The sequence below is a fragment of the Emydura macquarii genome, unplaced genomic scaffold (assembly GCF_026122565.2).
Source record: "Emydura macquarii macquarii isolate MOO-44397 ecotype Brisbane River unplaced genomic scaffold, CSIRO-AGI_Emac_v2 contig_968, whole genome shotgun sequence".
NCBI classification, from domain to species: domain Eukaryota; kingdom Metazoa; phylum Chordata; order Testudines; family Chelidae; genus Emydura; species Emydura macquarii.
Window position 1 is genome coordinate 16,592,725 of NW_027131105.1, and position 22,856 is coordinate 16,615,580.

Genomic DNA, 22,856 nt, shown 5'->3' on the forward strand with positions numbered 1-22,856 from the left:
AGGTTTAAGTCTCCAGTTCACTTGGAACAGAAGTGAAGCCATAAATTAGAAGAAATACATGCTCCAGAGGAATACCTCCTTGCTAGATTTCACTTTATACACCCAGAATATATTACCATTGTGGACAGGGGTAGAGCTGTTTACTTATTTTGCTGAAAAATGGATGCCATGGAATAGATCTATTGAGAGAACAATATATTATTTCCTAGAGTACATTGCTGGATGGCAAGTGGAAATGTAATTACTATTAACTAAACTCTTAGGCCAGCATGTCAGACTTTTTGCTAAGTATACAATAACCATTTAGCAAGAGCCTGTTGGAAGACAACATAGGCATCTGGAACACATCAAGATCAGCCAGCTAAACCCTTGAAATAGTAATAATGATCTTTTCATTTCTATTGCCTAAAGTTTTAAAACTCCAGGGAATGTCATGCTTCTGTAGCCTCTGTGTAGAAATTGGTGCACATTGACTGTAAAGCAACTAAACGTTTATATTGAAAATGGAAATAAAGCAGATTATGTGCATGAGAAAGAAACATTCTTATTTTATTGTGACCAAAGGCGTGCTAGATGATTTAGAGAACTCACACAGAAATACAGAGTCCCTATCCCAAAGAGTTTATAGTCTAATTAACCCAATTAACCAAATTATTTCCTAGTTACTGGGGAACTCCTTAAAATCAAGGCACTGAGACTCAGTGGTGAAGTACGTAGTCTATGATCTTTATTGATCATGTCCACACTGTGGTGCACAGGCATGTACATAGACTACAGCACTGACTGAGCTCCCAAAGTGACGTCCCAACATGCACTGGACTCAACATAGAGAGCCTGTGAAGGATTCCCTGGGAGCAGATGCGTCCTCGATTATCAAGATCAGGAATGTGGAGTCAGGAGAAGGTGACAGTTACGAAGGAGCAAGATGGCCTAGGATTTTAAAAGTGAGATAAAATAGAGAACAGCAGCTAAGCACAGGATAAATGTTAATCCCAGATCATGAGAACTGGTCTGAATTATTTAAATGTGCTCCCTTTTATCTCACACTGATTTACATTTAGCTAGCACTTTTCATAGAAAAGGATCCCAGAGCATTTTACAAAGCGGTTAATAATAATGTTTCACACTTTTAGCATGCTTTCAATCCAAATAAATATCACAAGATGCTGCACAAACATTGATTCAGCCTCATTTCTATCCAGTAGACAACACTTCCCTGCTATATGTGGATCACTTCATTTTCCACTACATAATGCATCCTGTTGCAGGGTGGTACCTGCTGACTGTTTAAACAGGCTGTAAAACACCTTGCGGAGGAAACACACTCTAAGTCTGATTAGCGTTTATATGAAGCAGTGCCAGTAATTACTACTCAGCAGTTTGAGACAGGAAGTGAACCCCTGAAAGTACAGAAAATGCTATGAGTTTGCATTTAAAGAAATTCTTTGCTTTGTCCTGCCCAAGTGGGATGAGGGGTCCGTGGCTCCTCTGCCATCTCCCTGCAGAAATAGCAAGGATTAAGAAGCACCAAATTAGTGGATCTCCTGAGATCTACAGATCCCTTGTGCCTCTTTGGGGAAAGCAGGTAATTCCATGCAGCAACTTACCTGCTAAAGTGTCCTCAGGTTATCAGAGGAAGGTTGATAGGGTAAGAAGCCAGACAGTAGCTGTCCTCCTTCCCCTTTCTCTCTCACGCCTCCATATCCATGATTACCCCCAGATAGATCCTCCTGAGGGGGCAAGGGTTGATGGGGACAAGGATGCAGAGGCAACAATCAAACTCCTCCACTTCCTCTTCTCCCCTCCCATACCACCGAGTTCCCATGGTTCAGCAGTGAAGGTGAAGCGGGTGACACAGTCCAATGCAATTAACCCTGCTGAAATCAGGACACTAACACCCTATACATCCTGGGAAAGAAGCTGAGGGAACCTTACGCTGCATTAACTTGGGGGAAAAACAGCCTCTGGGAAGCAGTAAGCAAGGCCTCCACATGGGGGGGAAAAGGGGTACACTTTACCGGGGCCCGGAGGCCCTGAGGGGCCTAGCCCAGGCTGCAGCCCCCATTACCATGAGGAAAAAATTTTTCATGGCTCATGAGATTGTATGTATGGGATGAGGGACTGTGGTATGGGTGTGGGAGGGGGCCCGTGTTATAAGTTTGTCTTGGGCCCAAAAAATTTATGCTCGGGCCCTGCCAGTAAGAATGTGGTTTCTCTGCATAACAAGCCTGTCTGCGCTTTTCTTGGATGGCTACACCTTCCACTGGGTAAGATCCTTGCAACTGAGTCCTGTTTGCATTGTCACTTACTCCCTTTGTCCGCTAGGAATCTGCCTTATCTCCATTTTATTAATAAACTCTGACATTAACCTTTTGCCCAGCTTTCAATTACTGCTCCTCTCACGCCTTGTACGGCTGGCAAGTGCCTCCGCCCCATCCTTTGGATGTGTCCCAGAATTACCAGCATCCCTCCACCTCCGCTCTCTCCATTCTTGTTCAAGCGCTCTTCGCACGGGCTGCATGCTCTGAAAGCATTTGGGCACACAGCCCTGATGCCATGGTGGAGAGGAGCAGAAGGGCAAGGGCGTAAGTTTGAGAGAGAGAGAGAGACAGACACACACGCACGCAGAGGGATTTGTCAAATAAAAACCATGGCCATCGGGTAATTCGAACATTCCCAGACAAGTAGCTCACTGGTGGGACCTCCCCAGTACCAGTGTTTTGCCCTGGCTGCCTGTCCGTTAAAAAGACTACAGAAAGAGCGCAGTGTGGGAGACCAGCTGTTCCAGAGAAGGGTTGAGATGAGCCCTAAATATAGAGCATGTATTCTCAGTTTTGCCTCCCAGCCTTATAGCAGCATCGGGATTTCTTTCCTTGATGCTAATGACTCTCGAAGCCACCTGCTTCTGCCCGGAGTAGAGTAGGCAGAAGCAGGGCACACAGTCAAGAGCAATGGCTAGCGTGAAGGAGCATCTCTAATTCCCCTTTCACCAGCCCTCATTCAGGATAATCCATCACCAGCATTTAATGACAGCACAAGGGGGTTGTTAATTTTCAACAGGTCAACAGCTCCTTATTTAAACCCACTTTCCCCTACTAAAGAAATCAATGAGCCCCTGAAATAGCATTATCCCAGCAAGCTGGCATGTTACCATCCTCCTTACACTGAAAGGACACACCAGGGTTAGGCTCCTCTATTGTGATGCTTGCTCACCTGTGATCAGACACAAGAGTGGACTTAAGATTCAGTGGGAGGCCGCTATGAGTTGAGCAAAGGACTGGAATTCAGGACACTTGGCTCCTTCCCCGACTCTGCCACTGACTTATTTTGTGACCTTGGGCAAGCCACTTGGCTTCTTATTTTCCCCCTCTGCAAAATGGGGATAATGCTGACTGGAGCTGAGCCGAGCCGAATTTCTCAGAACAAATTTGGCAATTTCGCGTTCAGACAAAGCATTCACCATTTCAAACATGTCACACATTGCTTATTTAGCTGTGAAATGTTTTTCTAAACGCAACAACTCCAAAAAACAACTCCAGTATAGCCAAAAGTCCAGCTAGTGAAAAACAGGGAAAACATTTTAAAAACCACACAAACCTTTCCCCTCCCCTCCACCCCAAAGTAATTCTGCCCTTTTGCTCATTTGACGCTTACCCACATGTCCCCACAGACCAATTCCTCACATGCCAGACATCAAGAGACAATCACAACCCTCTCGAATGAGCTCACACAGAAAACTGATAAACAACAAAAACACCATATTACCTGTGGGGGAGCACTTTTCACGTGACACTCACTCAGTAGCTGATAATTCAGTCCTCATCCTCAAAGCAACAGTTCCCAACCTGGGGTGCAGGACCCTCTTGGGGAGGGGGGGTACCAAAGATTACAGGGCGTCCATGAGGGTTCAGTAATACTGAGGTCATTTAGCCACCCAAGGTCCACACCGAGAGTCATTTCCCCAAGCTCCATACCGGCTGGAGCAGAGGAGCAGCCCCTCCACCCCCACACTGGCCAGACGCCTGGCCAGAGAGGAACAGCCCTGTGCCAGTGGGGGTCTGGAGCAGCCCTGGCCAACCCGCCAGGGCCCGCCTCCATTACCCTCCGTCCATGAGAGAAGGGAAGATGCAGAGCCACCCGGGGAATGCGGTGGCGACTGCGCCAGGGAAGGCTTGGCTTCTTAGTTAGGTAAGAGTCGTTTATTATTATTTATGTAATGTAGTGTTATCATCATTATGTGTGTCTATAGGGGTTATATGTGTTTATGGTAGGTGAAGCGGGGAATGGGGGGTGAGAGGTGCGTGTTTTACCTTGTATTAACTCGTGGGGCTTTCACTCAAAAAGGCTGGGAACCAGTGCTCATACAAAACCTACACAACACCTTCCAAAGAGAAGCCTAGGAGCTCAAATGCATAACTTTGCTAGATCCTAAAATTCATGGGCTGAATAGAGACACTAGATTTATGGCTTATTACAACCATTTATAACCTACTTACCTTCCTCCTGCCCCCCACCCCGCCCAGCCTTCTCCCTCCCCCACTTTTCTCCCAATGACTGGAGGGGTGTCAACAGCCCACTTCACCTTGAACTTGTCCCTTGAAATGTGTGTTAACTACTTATGCTAAACAATCTGTTCCACCTTGTATTTAGCTGTAGCCTGTGACACTCTGGATATGTTTCCCCAACCTGAAGAAGCGCTCCCTGTAAGCTTGAAAATTTGTCTGTCTCACCAACAGAAGTTGGTCCAATAAAAATATATCACCTCACCCACCTTGTCTCACAAAACATTGACAAAAGACAAAAAACACAATATCACCACACTTTTCACAAAACGCTCACTCCACATCTGAACTCTCAGGGTATGTCTACACAGCAATTAAACACTCTGGGGTGGCCCAGGTTAGCTGACTTAGCCTCGTGGGGCTCAGGGGTGGGGGTGTTTCATTGCTGTGTAGATGTTCAGGGTTGGCCTGAAGCCCAAGCTCTCTGACCCTGCTCAGGGGGAGGATCCCAGAGCTTAAACATCTACACAGAAATGAAACAGCCCCACAGCCTGAGCCCAAGTCAGCTGACCCAGGCCAGACCATAACCATGCCATAACTCTTTTATTCCAGTGTATACGTACCCCCAGTCTTCAACCTCATAGATTTAAGGTCAGAAGGGATTATTTTGATCATCTAGTCTGACCTCCTGAACAACGCAGGCCACAGAACCTCACCACCCACTCCTGTAATAGGCACATAATCCCTGGCTGAATTACTGAAGTCCTCAAATCATGGCTTAAAGACTTCAAGGTACAGAGAATGCACCAGCAAGTGTTCCATGCCCCGTGCTGCAGAGGAAAGCGAAAGGAAACCATCCCAACAACTTCAAAAGATGAGCCTGGGAACTTAAATTCATAACTTTGCTGGACACTAAAAATCATGGTCTTAATAAAGACAAGGGATTTATGGCTTAACAACACAACAATCTGTAACCCATTAACCCCATTTTGTGACTGCAGAGGTGTTAACAGCCCACTTTACCTTGAATGGTCCATTCGAATATATGTTAACTGCTTACTCTAAAGCTTAAAACAATCCCTTCTACCTTGTATTTAGCTGTGACCCCCCCGAGTACCATTCCCAGACCTGCAGAAGAGCTCTGTGTAAACTCGAAACCTGGTCTCTCTCACCAACAGAAGTTGGTCCAATAAAAGATATTATCCCACCTACCTTGTCTCTCTAGTATCTTGGGACCAACGCGGCTACATCACAGATCAAGGTATTTATGCTACATTATAGGAGCTGTTTTACCTCCAACATGTAGTCCTGGCTAACACGGTATGTCAGGACAGTCTAATATTTTAAAATCTTGCCCTTGGCTAACTAACTAAGCAGGCTAGCAGCAGGTTTATAAGATGACAGCTAGAGAGCAGGCTTCATAAACTGTCTGTCAGATCAGCTCTGTGGAGTGTTTTATCACAGGATAGTCTGAAAGGCTTATATGGTAAACCTTTAGCAAGGGAAATTCCTGGCAGAGAGGGAGGAAGGGAGTTTAGCAGCTTGGCAATGGGACACAGAGTCCTTCCCTTCTGAGGCCTGGTCTACACTAGAGTTAAGTGAACCTCTGTAGGCGTCTACAATACAATATTGCTCCTGCTGATGTAAGTTGCCCACTACACCGACTTAATAACTCCACCTGTGCAAGAGGCATAGCGCTCAGGTCAATGTAGTTAGGTTGACGCAGCGTCAGTGTAGACATTGTGTGGCCTACATCTGACTGTTCCGGCTGTCAGCCTTTGATAGGAAATAACTGGTGAAACAGAGGGTTGCTAGAGCTTCACTCTTCCTGAAAATCTCGGTCTTAATCAAAACAAGAGACTCCCGTTTGCCATCCCATCAGTTCTTCATCATGTTCTATTTCCCTGCTCTCCTCCAAGGGTGACATCAGGTGATAATTAATAATACTGTACTTTGTATTTATCTGCCATCTTTCACCCGAGGATCTTATAGGGCTTTTACAAACCTTGCATCATGTTTTGCAGATGGGAAAAGAGACCCTGAGAGATTCCACACAGATGACTTGCCCAAGGTCACACAGCAAGTCAGTGGCAGAGCAGGGATCAGAACTCAGATGGCTTGACTCATAATCAAGCCACTAGACAACACTCCTTTTATTGCCTTTTTCACTCCTTCCAGCCTGTTCTCTCAGTTGCCATATATGACAGGCTACTGCTGCTCTGGACAATTATGCGTGTGGGAGATGGCATTTGGGGGAGCAGATGCGTGCCAAAGAATGGCACAAATTGCTCCCTTGCTGAAGGCAGGATTTCTTCTTTTAATTATTTAAAGCTATAAAGTGGATGCCATTTGCCACAATTTTGTCTGCCCTGAATTACTACCGTGCAGTGCATGACTCTGGGCAAGAGCTAACCACAGAAGGGCAGTATTCATTGCCCTGGCACACTGTAAAATGCTCTCTCTGTTAGGGTAGCACCTGGAGTGGCAGAGCAAGGCAGATATATATGCAGGTCCCTGGAGTATGCTCAGATTTTATTTAGGAGGCCATGATATGCCCACTTGTTGGCAGCTGTGAGCGCTGGTTCCTGATGAGGGCTGCCAGGGAAAAGTTTCAGTGAATAAACCTTTGAACTGCAAACCATAGTGAGCCTTAGGGGGCAAAGCGAGCTCCAGCTACCGCGTGCTTCCTACAATATCGATGCTTATCTTCCCTCTCTGGGCTCAGATGCTTGTCAAACCTCCTCATAAATATGGTGATGTTGGAGGAGTGAAGAAACAATGCAATCAAAATGGGACAGGGAGTGTCAAAAGCAAAATTATTATGGACATTCGAAAAACATCTCCATAAATACCAAGCATCCTTGACAGCACATGGGGGCGGGGGAGGAAAGAGAGAAACATAAATAAGAAACAACTTATCATTCTTGCACTGGATGTCTGAAACTCAGACTGTACAGGCGAAGAAAAAGCAATACAGATGACAAATTTTAACTCCAAGGCAGTTGTGCAACTAGAGCTATGGTCTGGTCAGAAGCGTTGTTAACAGCCCCTGATTTGCCAGGAGTTGACTGCTTGGTATACGTATGGGATATGTATGTCAGAAGCCCAAGACACAAACACTTATTCTAGAGGGTAAATTGGTGATATCGATTGTAACTTTTAGGGCATTAAAAAAAATTGTTTGCTCAATAAAATGATAGACCTGGTGGCCGCTTGTTCTGAGAACCTTCTGAAAAAGAAAAATATTAACTGCAAACCATGGGCACAATGGGGCGAATTAATCCTACAAAGGCGGAGTGGGGAGTGAGGTGGATAAATAGATAGACACTGTGTTCTAATAGTTCTCTTTGGTTCTATGGACAAAGTTCTGCCCTTCAGACACTCAGACTTAACTTCCACCAGAGCCAGTAAAAGTTGTGTGAATTCTTGGCAAAACTTGGCCATGTGATAGGGTCAAACCCCACTCTTTTTTATTTGTTGGATTCTAAAATGTGTTTTATTGATTTAATGGACATAGCATCAAAATTGCTGAACACCTGGAGAAGGACCTGCTTGTTCCCACTCCTGTAACTTATGTAGTTATTCTAACAGTGTGTTATTGGGGTAACAAATATCTACTGCACTCTGGTCATTTTTTTCCCCTAAAGGTTCGATGCAACTACAAACATTTTGTGCATGGATATATAAAGCAATGGAATGAAATTACTCCCTTAATAATACATTGCACTTATCTGGCTGCTTTGATCAGAGTACTTTTCAAAGATAGCAATTATCCCCCTTTTGCAGATGACAAAATTGAGGCAGAAGAAGATTAGCGACCTGATTTTCAGAGTTCCACAGGGCCTCCAGTTCCCACTGATTTCAGTGGGAGATGGGGGTTCTACACAGCTCAGAAATATCAAGCCATAATTTAGTTGTTCATAGCTCTCCTCCTCTGGTGCCAGTCAATGGCAAAGCCAGGAATGGAACCCAGGAAATCTGACTCCCAATCCCCTGTGCTAAGCTATTAACTAAAATGCCTTTGTGCTACTTAGGTATCACTTTATCAACCACTGAAATGCAGCCAGTTCTGGGGTGGAACACAACAGCGATTTCACAGATCTTGACAGCACTTCACAAGAACTTAGGGTGGGAAATAAAGAAGGACACCATATCCAACTGGCATCGTAGGGGAGACAGAACATAATTACCCACAAAGGAACTGGCCCAAACCATCAGGATTAATACCCACTTGTCTGCACAATGTCACAGGATTTACAGTGGGCCTGAATTTAAGTTTCATTTGAAGGCGGGCATCTCAGCAGTACAGCACTTTCCTATCCCATGCTGGGGCAAAATGTGCAGCCTCCAACTCACTCAAAAGGAGCCTGAGAATCTAGAGCCTATGGCTCCTGTGTTTAACATCAATTTAAACCATTCACTTAGCCAAAAGCTGGCTGCAAATGCTGGTTGAAAAAAGGGCTGAAAAGCCAAAATATTTCTCTTTAATCCTCATTCACTTTCCAGCAACTGCTATTGATTTCTGCATTACAAAGTTAAAACAGCTCTTGTCTTTCATCTTTTCTCAGTGTAAACAGCTCTGCTGGAGATTCACTCATATTTCTTGGCACTGAGCATCAGCTCTGAGATTTGCTCTTCCAAACCTGGATCTTTCAATTGATCTAAAGACTGTTCCTTATTTAAAATCCAGTAGGTCATCAAGGAGCCCAGCCATCAACAGAAATCAGAAGCCAAGTGACAAATGCAAGTGTTGCTGTGAGTTGCTGAATGACATGATGGTGAGTTTAAGAAAAAAGAAAAGCAAACAAGCAAAAGGTTGCTTTCATTACTGCCTCCCCAAATTCCAGTGCCTAATGAGCAAGACAGTGCTCTTTAACCTTCCAGGAAATCAAAGCGTTGAAGTGGAAAGGCTAGTGACTGGGGCTATGCTGATGTACCGCAGGTGATGTACTCACCATCTTGGTTCCTCAGAGGATAGAACAATATCCTGGATTAATTCCATAACTGTGGTGAGCTCTCCTGCACTCTCTCAAACTCTCTTAATGGACATCAGGACTGCGTGAGCAGTTATTTACACTGATATCTCAATAGAAAGCATCTTGCTGCTGCAAGAACTCATGACATTTGTCATGAGATTTTGTTCCTCACATCCCCACTGAAGGAGGTCTAGTAAGCTGTCTGTCTTGAAGGGGGAAATGACCATTTTTTAAAGGACAACTCACAAAAGTGGGTCCTGAAGGAAGAAAACTCCATATGATTTCCCCCCAGATTGCTCTATCACAAGGATGATGGGTCCTATATAGTCAATGCCCACCCCCCGCACGAGGGGAGGGGTTTATGTGGATCCCAGGGGTCACATTTAGGCACACAAAAAGGAGGTTCACTGTTTCAGGTTATGAGATTAAATTAAGCAAAGTAAAATTTAGTCTGAACGTAAAAAAAAAAAAAATCCTAGCAGGGATCCTTATTAAGGTGCTAAACCCTAGCCCTGATATAGCCATCTACGAACATTAACTAATTAACTCTCACAGTCTCTCTCACCCCCGTGAAATAGTGACAAGGAAACTGAGGCAGATTCACATGCATGGTGATTTTCAAAGGATTTCTGTTCAGGGACTCAGCAGAGAACCAGAGGACTCATTCTGGGCACCCAGACAACACAGGGAATTTTCAACAGATAACACGGGCAGTGCTTGTTCCTGCTGGGTACCAAAGCTGTCTGGAACATAAGCGATAGGGAATGATCCTGCCCAGGCCAGGTATGTGTGGACATAGGATACATCTACACTGCAATTAAAAAAAAAAACCCATCTCACAGCAGCTATTCTCAGAGCCTGGGACAACTGACCCCTGTTTACAGCCTGGGCTCGGAAACCTGCTCAGGGGGGTAGATCTCAGAGCCTGAGCTTCAGCCCAAGTGGGAACAATGACACTGCTATATTTAGCCCTGTAGTGCAAGCCCCACAAGCCTGAGTTAGTCTGACTCGGGCTCTGAGACTTGCTGCCGCAAGGGCGAGGGTTTTGCAGTGTAGACACACCTGGCCTAAATGACCTAACAGGAACTCTCCATCTCTAATATCTCGGATACTTGCCACACTCCCTAACACCTTGTTTCACTCTCTTGTTGCTCTTTATCCTTTACCCCTTTTTGCTTGATAGTTTTGCTAAAGCTCTGAAACCTTCACTAGAGACAGACAGACATGAAAGAAAGCCCTCCACCAAATTCCCCACATCCCACCCTACCACTGTGCCTTCCCACGCATCATACAACCTTCTGATCTTCCACTGCTGGGATTTTCCTGGGCAGACACTGCCAATGGTGCGAAACTATGTCAGTCCGTTTGTGGTGTTGCCATGATTATTATCCTCTACCCATATTGTGGAAGAGGCCTCAACCCAAATGGGGCTTCATTGCACTAGATGCTACATAATCATATAGTCCTTGCTTCAAAGAGCTGAGGTGGACAAATGTTGACAGAGATCTGAGACACTGTGCTGAGCTCCCATCTAAATTTATCTCCCACAGGATCCAAGCTGAAATCTCCCACCAGTCTCCAAAAGCTGAACTAATTAATTATTCCATGTAGGGAGCAGTTCCTCCCCTTTTCTTTACAGAGGCAGTGCTCAAGTCATTAGCTGGGACCTTTATTTCCTTGTGCAGATGAAATGAAGTGCCACTGAGGCGATTATAAGCATCACATTAGCAGAGAAGGTAATGGCATCTATCATCCAAATAAATATATATGATATCTTCTAACATCTGCAACCAAGAGCATACCAAGGTTAATATAACTCTGCAAATATGAAGGTCTGTAATACTTTGTTCACTATAGCAATAAAGTAGTTTGACAGAAAATGAACATTATTTAACAGGACAACACAACAACTTGAAGACTGCAGAGAGTGTCTTCTTCAATATTATCTTTGATTTCTGCTGCTCATCAGAAGGGAGCAATTAAGCAGGTAGGGTCAATGACATCTTCCATGTAATGCATGGATTTATTCACATCCCAATCCATAAAATTTCCTTGAACTCAAAACAGCACATAGTAGCCCCTTCTGCTTAAATCCAGTGCAGTCTCACCTGAAGGTGAGCATCTCAGCGGAAAGCATGTTTGATTGAATGAATTCGCTGCTGGAAGGCAATGTTTTCAACACTGTCATTGGAATCAGTGAATTTAGTTTGAGCCAAAGAGAGTTCTGGCTGGAAAATCAGAGCCAGTAGATACCAGATGCCAAGAATATCTAACATTAAAGAGAGGGGTGAAAAAACCCGACAAAATGGAAATCATCATAACCCTACAAACGGCATATGTTTCTTTTGTCCTATATAAACTATTTCACATTCCAAGAATAAAAGAGTGGGGGAGGTAGCTCACTCTCCTGACAAAGCAAGATGACTAGAAAAATTATTACACTTGAATTCTAAAACAAAAAGCTTCATTACTCTTTCTTTCTATGGAACAAGACCACAGCAACATCAAAAATATTTGGACAAAATGCAAACCCTCTGAATAGAAACTGTTTTATCACAGCATGTGACTCAGCTGAGCTAAGCACTGGGAAGAAGAGAACCTATCATCCTCTATAAGGACCAGTGCTCAGTGTGGAATCTATTCCCCATAATCCTCAGTCAAGGCTGGGACTCACTTTGACTTCAGTTATACTAGTGTAAATCCACAATAGCTATACTGATTTCAAGAAAGTTAGTCCTGATTTATATTGGTGTAATTAAGATCTTTATTTTTCCCCAGTGTGTGGCTCTAAGAAGCACATGCAGTGTTGTTGTAGCCGTGTTGGTCCCAGGATATTAAGAAAGACAAGGTGAGCGAGGTAATATCTTTTATTGGACCAATTTCTGTGGATAAGAGAGTAGCGTGGTCTATAGGCAACCAAAGTCTGATTTTCAGAAGTGCTAAGTATCTGCAACTCCAATGGAAGTCAGTGGGAACTGGAGATGCTCAGCTCCTATGAAAAATGGCCCTTAATGATTCAGGGGTTGGTCTCCCCTTCAACACATGCTCCCATTTCTCAGTACATCCATATCAATTGTTTGTGCCCACTAAGGGAAGATTATAATAAGTAAATTTTCCTTCCCCCACGCACCCCAATGGTTTGCTGGACATGCTCAAATCATGCTTTATGTTTCTTTCCTAAAACCACATGAAATATAGGACCCTACTGCTTTAAACCCTCAAGGTCTATGGCTGCAATCATGAGTCACTATACTGGCCTTTAGCCTCTGAAGACCAGGGCTCTGTTTAGGTGACTGCCTGACTGCCAGTTTTAGGACTTGTCTATATGGCGAAATTCCCTTGTGTAGCTACGCCAGAATAATTATCCTATTATAGTTATGCCCGTATAAATCCCTGTGCAGATACTCACTACTAGAATAAAAGTGACTTTATTCCAGTATAAATACTCTGCTTTATTATAGCTATTATAGTATAGCTATGCCAGGAAATTTCCGCATGTAGATAAGCCCTTAGTAACTGAAGGGCTCTATCTACCCACAAAGCAAGTATAATCTGAGCAATGAATGGCAGTGTCTGTTTTTCCCACCCCAGTGGTCATTCCACTGAGAACTAGACTTAAATGACAAAGGCCACAGAAGCCTTTAGGTAGTTTTGTCACTAACATGCTGGTCTGAATTTGAAACTCTGAGTTACAAGTCAATGGCAAGAGGGACCTGGAATCTATCCCGTGAGTCGTCCTTCCCTCCAAGAGCAGGTTTGGAAATCCTGGATATTGGGCCACATCATATAACCTGCCCACAACTTTGTGGTAATTTGGCATGATCAGCAGCAGCATCTCAGAACAAAGTTGAGGAATGAAATAGGCAGGGGATCACTAGCTAGAAGGGTGATGTATTTGCAGAGCACCCACTCTAGACTACTGTTATTAATTTCTATTTATAAAAAGGCACCTACTGGGAACTCTGATGTAAATTATATAAACAATGATCAAACTCTATCAGCCAATCCACCCCCCACCATTTCCCACTAGCAAAATTCCCCAACCCCACAAAATTCTCAGCTGCCATCAAGAAGCTCCCCATAAGCTTTTCCAGAGCTTTATCCTCCTTGCAGCGTGTTCTGAGAGCCAACAGATCCAGTCAATTTCAGAAAATGAGAGCAGGGAGAGTAGCTTCCAAAGCTGAAGGACCCTCATGGAGAATACTCTTGGACCCGCTTCCTGTCTTTGAAATTAAGGTTGAACCAGCTTGAGTGCCTCCACTGATTGCAACTGCCGCAGTATGGCACGAGCAGAATGGAGGTCTCTGAAGTCCGATGGTGCCAAGTCGTTGCAGCCAGCACTATGCCACTGCACATCATATTGTACCGGTATTAACATTTAATCACTGCTCATGAAAAGCCTCCGTTCTGGAAAGACCTGTTGGAGAATTTTGTAGCCTTGTTCAAAAAGGCTGATATAAACTCTCTCTCTCTTTTTTTTTTTTTTTTTTTTAAATCTATAGGTTTTTAGAGTCATTTTGTAGAATCCTGTGTTTCATCCCTATTAAATTCTATAGGACTTTTCCATAAGGGTTGAATGTTATGGCAATCAAAGTCAGGGGCCAAACATAACACCTGAAACAGGCACAGCGTGACAGAGTTCGAGGCTGGGGCTAGGAGGGTTCCAGGGAAGTGCTTACCCAAAGCACACTGAAGCCGCAGCTGTTCGTCCTTTCTTTTAAGTGGTGCCAAATCAACATCAACATTTTAATGGAAGAAAGAAGAACCCATCAGGGCCTAGCAGGATTTGCTCTGGCTGTCCTATCAGTCTGATGAATTAATATTTTCCTTTAAGTATTACTACCACGGACTTAAAGCCATTCTAATTGCCCACCATATGCTGTTGGAGGTCAGAACCTCTATTTTAATATTTTGTTTAAAAGCAGTGGTCTGTATAATTAGTATTACCAACATATTGCGGTCCATAAATTCCTAAGCACCATGTGTGCAGCTCTTCATATCTGGCAAAGCTTAGATGCACTGTAAAGTTAGGTGCTGGCATCTATAAATATATTAGCAGCCATTAAGTCTTTTCAGCCCTTCAGCAGCCAATCGCTTACTATTTGTAACTTTAAATTACTGCACTCTAGTAGAACTTCTTTTCTAAAAAGGTGTTGATAAGATAAACCACAATGCGGTCGGTTAAAATACGGGAATTCTGCAAATCAAGGTGCCATGCTAAAACTGCATAGTGTCAGCCTGCTACTTAAATGCAATTATAGTAAAACCTTGCTAATTCTCATTAATAAGTAGGAGATATATTGTGAGTTACTGAGTTAGGCCCCAATCCTACACACATTGATTTCTGTGCTTAACTTTAAGCAGGTGAATAGTACAACCAATTGCAAGTTAAACACGTGTGTAAGGGTTTGCAGTATCGGGGCCTTCCTGGGTAAGTGAACAAACATTAAAAAATAATAATGCAAGTTCTTTTCCATTTCAGGATTCCTTTTATATTTTATTCTGTCTTACTTTCTCAGATACTACATATTTATATACACATACTCTCTCACAACATTTCTTATGAAGTCCCTCAAAAATCAGTATATTTTCCGGTAAGTTAATTGTGAGATTCATAAATTCCCCATACCTGACTTTCTGGGGTGCTTCATTTTGAGAGGTTAGCTTACACAGCTCGAATCCCAATTCTAGACAAAATCATATCGTTTCACAGCTTTGGAAAAAGAATTGCCATCATTTATGGATGTAACCGAGGGCAGAATCTGGACTAGATGTTTATAGTACAGCAGCAGCAATCTTCAATACATAGATGCTGTGACATTTCAGATGTAAATTTAAACACTTCCAGCAAATCATGAAAAACACTCCTTGTTCACAGTTGAAAATTAAGTAAAAGATTCCCACTCACTCTGTCAAGTTTAATCCATTGATACTTAGCGTGGGTTATCCCACTGCAAGGTAAGTAAGTAATATTTTGTCCCATAATTTCCATGTTGTCTCTTTCATTTTACAAATCAAAACACATCATCTAGAATTTCCTTTTCCTGGGCTTCACATGCACGGATCTACCATGGGAAACCTCTGCCCACAACCCTGACAATCAGTCTGGCCACACAGCCAATAAAATTACATCTTACACTCCTACAGCTGTTTCCTAGGTAACCACCACAGAGCTACATAAACTGGCTGGATGCACTGGAAGAAAATAAACAGCAACGACATAATCCTGTAACATTTCGACTTTTTAAGAACAGCTTTAATTTGTTAGGAATTTATTCTTTTATCTGCCCCAGTAGATTTACATGTGAGGAGTCAGTAACTCACTTTAGATCTTATAATCCCCCTGTATCACTGCTCATGTAGTGTTCCAAGGAAAAACATCACCGCACTGGGCTTCATAATGTACAAATAATAGGCCAAATCTTGAAGTCCTTCTTCAAACAAAATGTCATTGAAGTCAGTGGGAGTTTTTCCACAGTAAAGGTTTCATGATTTGGCCCTCGATTAGTGTGCTAGATCTTTATAATCAAACCCTATACTTCTCCCCATTAGTGTATGAATAACACCTAAGGACCATGTAATGGTGACTAGACTACATAGATAGGTAGATACAGATGTTATACTCCTCATACTTGTTATGACATCTTGTCTTGCTCTGTAGATAAGACTTAGCCCTATGTCTATATGCCACATTCTGCCCTTGGTTGCTTACATGTACTGAAATCGATGGGAACTCTACCAACCACCCACATTTTTGCACACTCCTGAAAGCAGAATTTGGCCTTTATTTTTCCCATTACTGACATCCTGAGAAAACCATGAATAAAGGCCCAGTCCTGCAGCCCTTACTCAAGCTAAATTCCCATTAAGGACTGCAGCACCAGGCCATTAAATCCTACTTATAAGCATTATGGGCCATACCCTACCGTCTTCACATAGGCTCCGTTCACAAGCCACTGAAATCTGCAGGATAGTTCTCTCAAACAGGACTGTAAGAGGTGGCCTGACAACTAAACAGTGATGAGTAGAACTAACATATACTTCATTCTGCCATTCTTGAGTTATCGTGATTGTTAGAAATTCAGCGATACACAGTGCTCCAACCTTTCTCAGTTTATAATTTATAGAGGTATATTTGGCAAGTAATCCAATATAATAAACTATAATAAGGAAATTGTATCTTACTGTGTGATAGTGTAATTAAGGACACGATTACAAAGTGTGAGTCCAGAGCATGTAATTAAGGACATAATTATAAAGCATGCAGGCAAGGTAAATTTGTTTGGGTGGGTCTTACCAGAGAATTTCCAGTCTTCAAGCCAGAACCTGCAAATAGTCCAGTGAGCAGCACTTATGCAATGAGGCCTGACCCAAAGCCGCTGAAGTTAATGGGAGTCTTTCCATCGACTTTGATGTGTTTTAGATCTGGCCCATAATGGCACTGATGGACCTATTCACATGAATAAGGAAGTAGTCACAGGAACTGGCCCTGGACTTGCAGCTAACAAGGCTGTTTACATAGCATGTGTGTTGGGGTGGGAGGTAATGTAACATGGAATCCCAATGACAACATTCAACTTATTTTTAAGTCATTAATGTCAATTCTTTCCCTGAATTAAAAAGAAAACCAAGAATTGTTCATACCATGGAATTGCTTTCTGATGGAGAATGAGAATTTATTCAAGATGATTGCAGTTTTGTGCTTTCTCCTGGGATCGTACACTCCAAACTATAGACATTTCACAGGAAAACAAATATATAAAGAAAATACTTTAAATGCTTGTTTTTTATTTTTAAAAAAATGAATGAATGCCCTATTTCAGCACAGCTCATGGGAATTTTCTGTATTTTAACTATGTTAGTTAACATGCTTGACCTTTTGAACACTGTCCTTGATTAATCAAGCTCTCGCTCTTGTGTAGAATGCCTGCAAATAGCAAGTGATACCTATTGCAGCAATACTGAATAGCCAAAATATACCACTCGCTTTCAGGGGCTTAAATATACTCCTTTAGATGACTAGCAGAACATTTACTTTGGAAACTCAGTGCTGTGGTCTACGTACAAAATTTACACACTGCTTGGTAAATGTGTGTTTCTCTTGCAATGCTTTGGCTCCTAGTCATGGATGGCTGAACTGAAAAATGCCACATTTGAACAATCACAAAGAGACAACAGGCAGAGATAGCTTGATCAGAAAAAAGGTAACTGGAAAAGAATATTATTAATAGGCTGGTTAAAGTTTGACTTGATAAAAATACAATCTGAACAAAACCCTGTTGAGATTTCAAGATGCTGTTTTTCAAGACAAGATGTGAAACTTTCTCTACAGCTTAGTTATACACTGTACTTTGTCTATTAAAATCTTAGTACTACAAAATATTAACAGGGACAATATCAGTTTTCCCAGTAGAAGGGCCACAGAGTCTCACACTGAAATATGAACAGCTGACCATTTAGCATTGTAAAAAATAAAAGATATGCCTGGTAGAAAACAGAAGGACATCTCTTCCCTGCATGCTCTCACCACGTCCATTGCCATACACATACTTCCTCCTCTAAGCATCAAACCAGCCTACTGTGCTCCCTATCCTGCAAGATTTCTTCCTTCAGATAAACTACTGTCTGATTAATCACTTAAGTAATAGCTTCCAAAGATAAATTGCTCTTGAGCAGTGCAAGGAAATAAGGACGTTACAAGAGAATCTGGTAAACAGCCTATAAGAATGTGAATAATGTACCAGCATATTCAGGTAAAAAACCCACTGCAGTGCTGTGTGTCAGAGGAGGGAGGCCAGATGAGGGGGAAGTCAATTCCAAAGACACAGGAGAGAAGGACCATTAAATATCTGTGAAAGTCATAGAAAGTAATAAATCCAATCATGTTAATACAATGCAGCTAATACACAAGGAACTCAGAACTATAAATACAAGGATTACTGGCCTCCAAACCTTCCCTGGTCCACTGATGCAAGAGCACCCGTGTGTATTACTGCATGCCAGTGTTACAAAATATTGCACCCCACAGTGACTGCATTAAAGAACTAGTTTGAAGACACTATAGATTTGTTGAAAAAGATGTTTTTAAATAGAATAAAATCTCTGAGTTTCAGCAGAATTTATGTTCTCAGTTTAATGAACCGGGAGTCCAAGTGGAATCAATTTGTTAAAAAAAAATATACTGTTATCTTGAAACAGACAGAGTGCAAGAAAGAGATAAGTAACATTAAAAAAAAAAAAAAGAGACTCACTAAATATATCAGTTAAACTACTCAAACCTGATACTTTACAAAGCAGGTAGAAGTGAAATTTGTTTCTATGTCTGGTAACCAACAGGGTTGAAAAATCTTTGATTTTTGTATTAGTCACTTGGTGCAACTGTAATGCTTTGAATCATTCGTAAGCCCCGCTTGGCATTGCAGCACAATTCACTGCTAACCAACTGTAGCAAAGAAGCTGAGGGGCTGCATTGAAAGGAGAAGCTGCAAAGGCAACCCAAAAAGAAATTCCTGTTCACCTCTGATCCTAAAAACTTGTCTCAGGTTAACTCATTAAAACCACTGTCATGTGATCAAGACAGAATTAAACTCCATTTCTGACATAGGTACAATCCTCACTATTTTAATGCCCATTCATACATTCTCCCATGAAACAAAATAAACTAGTGTGTAAGATTTTAAACGTTCTTTAGGTTCTGCCACCTTGTGGGAGCTTCCTTCCAACTTTTATGAGCTGCATAGCCAACATTAATTTAACATCACACTGTGGAACATACATACAAAATAATTTGCAGATGCTGAGAGTAATAGTAAGAAAGATAACATGAGTAGTAGTAAATCTACAGACCACAGTGAAATTCACAAGACCCAAATCCCTGTTTGAAGTTAAGCAACTGAGAATAATTGCCAATTGGAAGCAGCAGCAGCAGCAGCTTTAGAAAGTTACATGCGAGATGCTGCATGCTACTCTACTGTCAAAAATAAATATTCAATTTCCCCTCTCTTATATCTTCTCCCAACACTCAAAAAACAAATACACGGGTAAAGTCCACAATCTTACACCCAGAATGATGGGTGGAGGACAGATGTGCTGCATTAAAGTTTATTGGCATTTGGTATATTTCACCCCTCAAAGAGGGTGAAATCAGCAATCTGATTTATGCCGCTGTTCCTCACGAACAGGTAACCACCGAACAGGGTTCAAAGGGGATGTGTATCCCTGCCAGAACAATTGTTTTTAAACAGAGAGTTCCAACAGGAGCCTCAGGAGAGAGGCTGCATTTTCAAACATCCCTCCAGAGACAGAGAAACAGCCCAATGTTGAAACCCCCCCTTCCTTACAACCCCCTGAAAAGCTCCAAAGCAGTTTCCCAGTGCAGAGCAATACCCCCCTCCCGGTAGCATTCGCCCCTGGTGCCGTAGCCAGCCTTACCTTCCTCCTGCATTCGCTGCAGACACAGGGTGAGATTCCTCCTCCAGCCCGGCATCCCGGCCCAGGATCAACCTGCTGCTGAAGCGAGGGCTGTTTTTTTTCCTCTTCCGGCAGGTCTGGACGGTCCCCCCAGCGCCACTCCAAAAGTGCTGCGGGGACAGGGCAGCCGGCAGCCGAGCGAGCGAGGGCTTTACGAGGCTAGACATTGATGGGCAGTGTGCTCCATCAGTGCTCGCGCAGGAACCAGGACCGGGAGCGCAGAAGACCCCTCGCCGTGCCGCCGGCTCGGCTGCGCTGCGGGACTCGCCCCGCGCCTGGTCTATTGCACCGGAGCGTGGCTCGGCTGAGGCTGCTCCCTGCCCTCCGTGCAGCCCCGGGAGCTGCGGTGCCCGGCGTGGGGGGGGGACGGGGATCGTACTAAGTGGCAGGGGAAGCCAGGGGAGCGGAACGAGAGTGGATTTCCTTCGCCCCACGGCGCAGCTCTGGGCTGGGGGTGGGGGGAGGCACAAGCGGCGGCGGCTCAAGGTCCCCAGGCGCGGCGGCCCTGCAGGCGGGTCCTCGCCGCGTGTGTGCCGGGGGCTGTTTGGGCTGTAGTTCCCGGCAGGAGGTGGCCACGGTAGTACAGTCCTGCTCCAGGGGGCGGGCGTGCACATGCACACACACACGCGCGCACCGCTCTGGTTTTCACATCTGAGCAGGTAAGAGCAGCTGGATGCGCCTTTGCGCGTTATTTTAGTCTGCCCCTGGAAGGGGGCGGGGTGTTTTGGGGAGCCCTGGGCATGGGAGGAAGGTGTGCACACACTGGGGGGCGGGGTATTTGGGGAGCCCTGGGCAGCGGAGGAAGGTGTGCACACACTGGGGGGGCGGGGTGTTTGGGGAGCCCTGGGCAGCGGGGGACGGTGTGCACACACTGGGGGGGCGGGGTGTTTGGGGAGCCTGGGCATGGGAGGAAGGTGTGCACACACTGGGGGGGCGGGGTGTTTGGGGGAGCCCTGGGCAGCGGAGGAAGGTGTGCACACACTGGGGGGCGGGGTATTTGGGGGAGCCCTGGGAGGAAGGTGTGCACACACTGGAGGGGGGGAGATAAAGCGCTTTGGTCTCTCGCTGGGAAGCACATGGCCCATTTGTGTCTAAACGGGAGCTGAGCCAGGGCCTGAAACCACCGCCTACCGGGCTAGAAAGGCTCTATACTGAGCCCGATTACACGCCGCCCTTTGCAAGAGGACTGGGAGTGATGCTTCCGTTTGCCTTTGTATCAGTGCCTGGTTTGTTTGCCAACTGAAAGATGGAGAAGGGCGCGGGGTGGGGAATCAGGCGATCTGAGTACAGAGGAGGCGGCTGCCCTTTCAACCCCTGACAGGTGTGTGCTATCAGCCCCTAGAGGCCAGGAAGGTAGCACACTGCATGCTACTCAGCCCCCACGGTTTAGCTGGGAGACCTCAGAGGTGCCAGACCAAAACAACCTCCACCCCACCTTATTTTAATGAAGTATTTTCCCTCTGATCAAACCATTTAAAGGGACACGGTCAGCTTGCACTCTGCTCAATTTCAATACGTGAGTTAGAAGTGGTTAAAGGAACGACGCCTACTTCTTAGGTCTCTCCTGCCAATCTTCCTGGCTTTACTTCCACATTTTCTTATTTTTACTGTTATTTTCTCTTCCCTGTTGTGTGTGAAAACCCATACAAACAGCAGGGGGAACGGTCTATTTACCATGTGTTATCAAATGCCCACTGTAAACAGGTCTTTTAAAGGAAAATATGTTTCTGTTCTCCTGAATTGGCTAGAAAAGTTAGTGTTGGTTAACACAAGACTATCCCGGTCTTTTCAAAGAAGAGTGACATGTTCAGTTCCTTGATCCTGCAAACATTTAAGCACATGCTTAATTTTACTCACATGAGTAATGCTATTGAATTCAATACGACTACTCACATTCTTAAAGTTAAGCACAAACATAAATATTTGCAGGATGAGGGCCTTAGACACAATAAATGATCAAGCCCAGGAACTGAACCCAAGTTCCCAACATGGTGATGCAGTGAACTACCACAAAACAAGCCAATGATTTCTAACTCCCAGAGCTATCCATCATCCCAAGGTGGGAAATAGATCTAGTTGCTGGCAACTGAAGATATATTCTAGAAAAATCAGCTAGTAAAGTCTATAGGCAAAGGTGTGCAGCTTGCCTCTCTTTTTCATTGTAAGCAGTTCTAAGGGACATTTTATGATGAACATCAGCTGACAGCAGTAGCCCTATCTCTCAAACCCTGGCACATCCACTAGTGGTAGCACAGAAGCAAAGATTACAGATGATGGAATGGTTAGGTTGAATCACAAATGATAAATGGGGGGTACGTTTCTTGTCTGACCTGCTGCCAGAGGAGTAGCTAGACTGCAGCCCTAATACAGAAAACCTCCTGTTTATCCAAATATCCTGGGGGAAATTGGAAAGTTTTAGCTAACCAGGCATTCGGTCGCATGGAAGTGCTGTTAACTAACATAATGCTGTGGGGAAACACATGGTGGATTCGGATAACTAGATTTTTGGATAAAGGGAATTCAGATAACCGGAATTGTACTGTAGTGATGAACACCCCTCCCGCCACCAGCTGAAATTCTGACATGCAGAGATCTCTTGGCTTCTGTATGTTGAATGTGACACTGTGCAGCAGTTTGCTTTTAAAGGGAAAACCCCCCCCAACTCTTTGTTTGCTTGCAAAAGTATGTTGTAACTTAGGGAGCTGCAGGAGTCAGAATTCTTCAGCTGAATTAGATCAGTGAATATCACCCTAATTTACAAAAGTTTATGATGTGCACCAAATGTTCTAGTTGATAACAAAATGGTTAGAAAGATCAACATCAAGCCAAAATAAATGCTAATAAAAAGAGATCATGTTTTCCAGTAGTTAAAATATGGAAGTGGGTGTCAGGACTGTGGCATTATACT

At 43.9% G+C, this 22,856-nt stretch overlaps 1 protein-coding gene across 1 annotated transcript in view; it reads right to left on the reverse strand.

Annotated features, from left to right (window-relative positions):
* Positions 1-20,587, reverse strand: part of GRIP2 (glutamate receptor interacting protein 2) — a 416,235-nt gene extending 395,648 nt beyond the window's left edge. The window contains exon 1 of the mRNA XM_067544336.1: positions 19,910-20,587. Within this exon, the coding sequence (XP_067400437.1) occupies positions 19,910-19,964 (55 nt within the window). The 5' untranslated portion in view covers positions 19,965-20,587. The remainder of the gene's footprint in view (positions 1-19,909) is intronic.
* Positions 20,588-22,856: the final 2,269 nt, after the last annotated feature.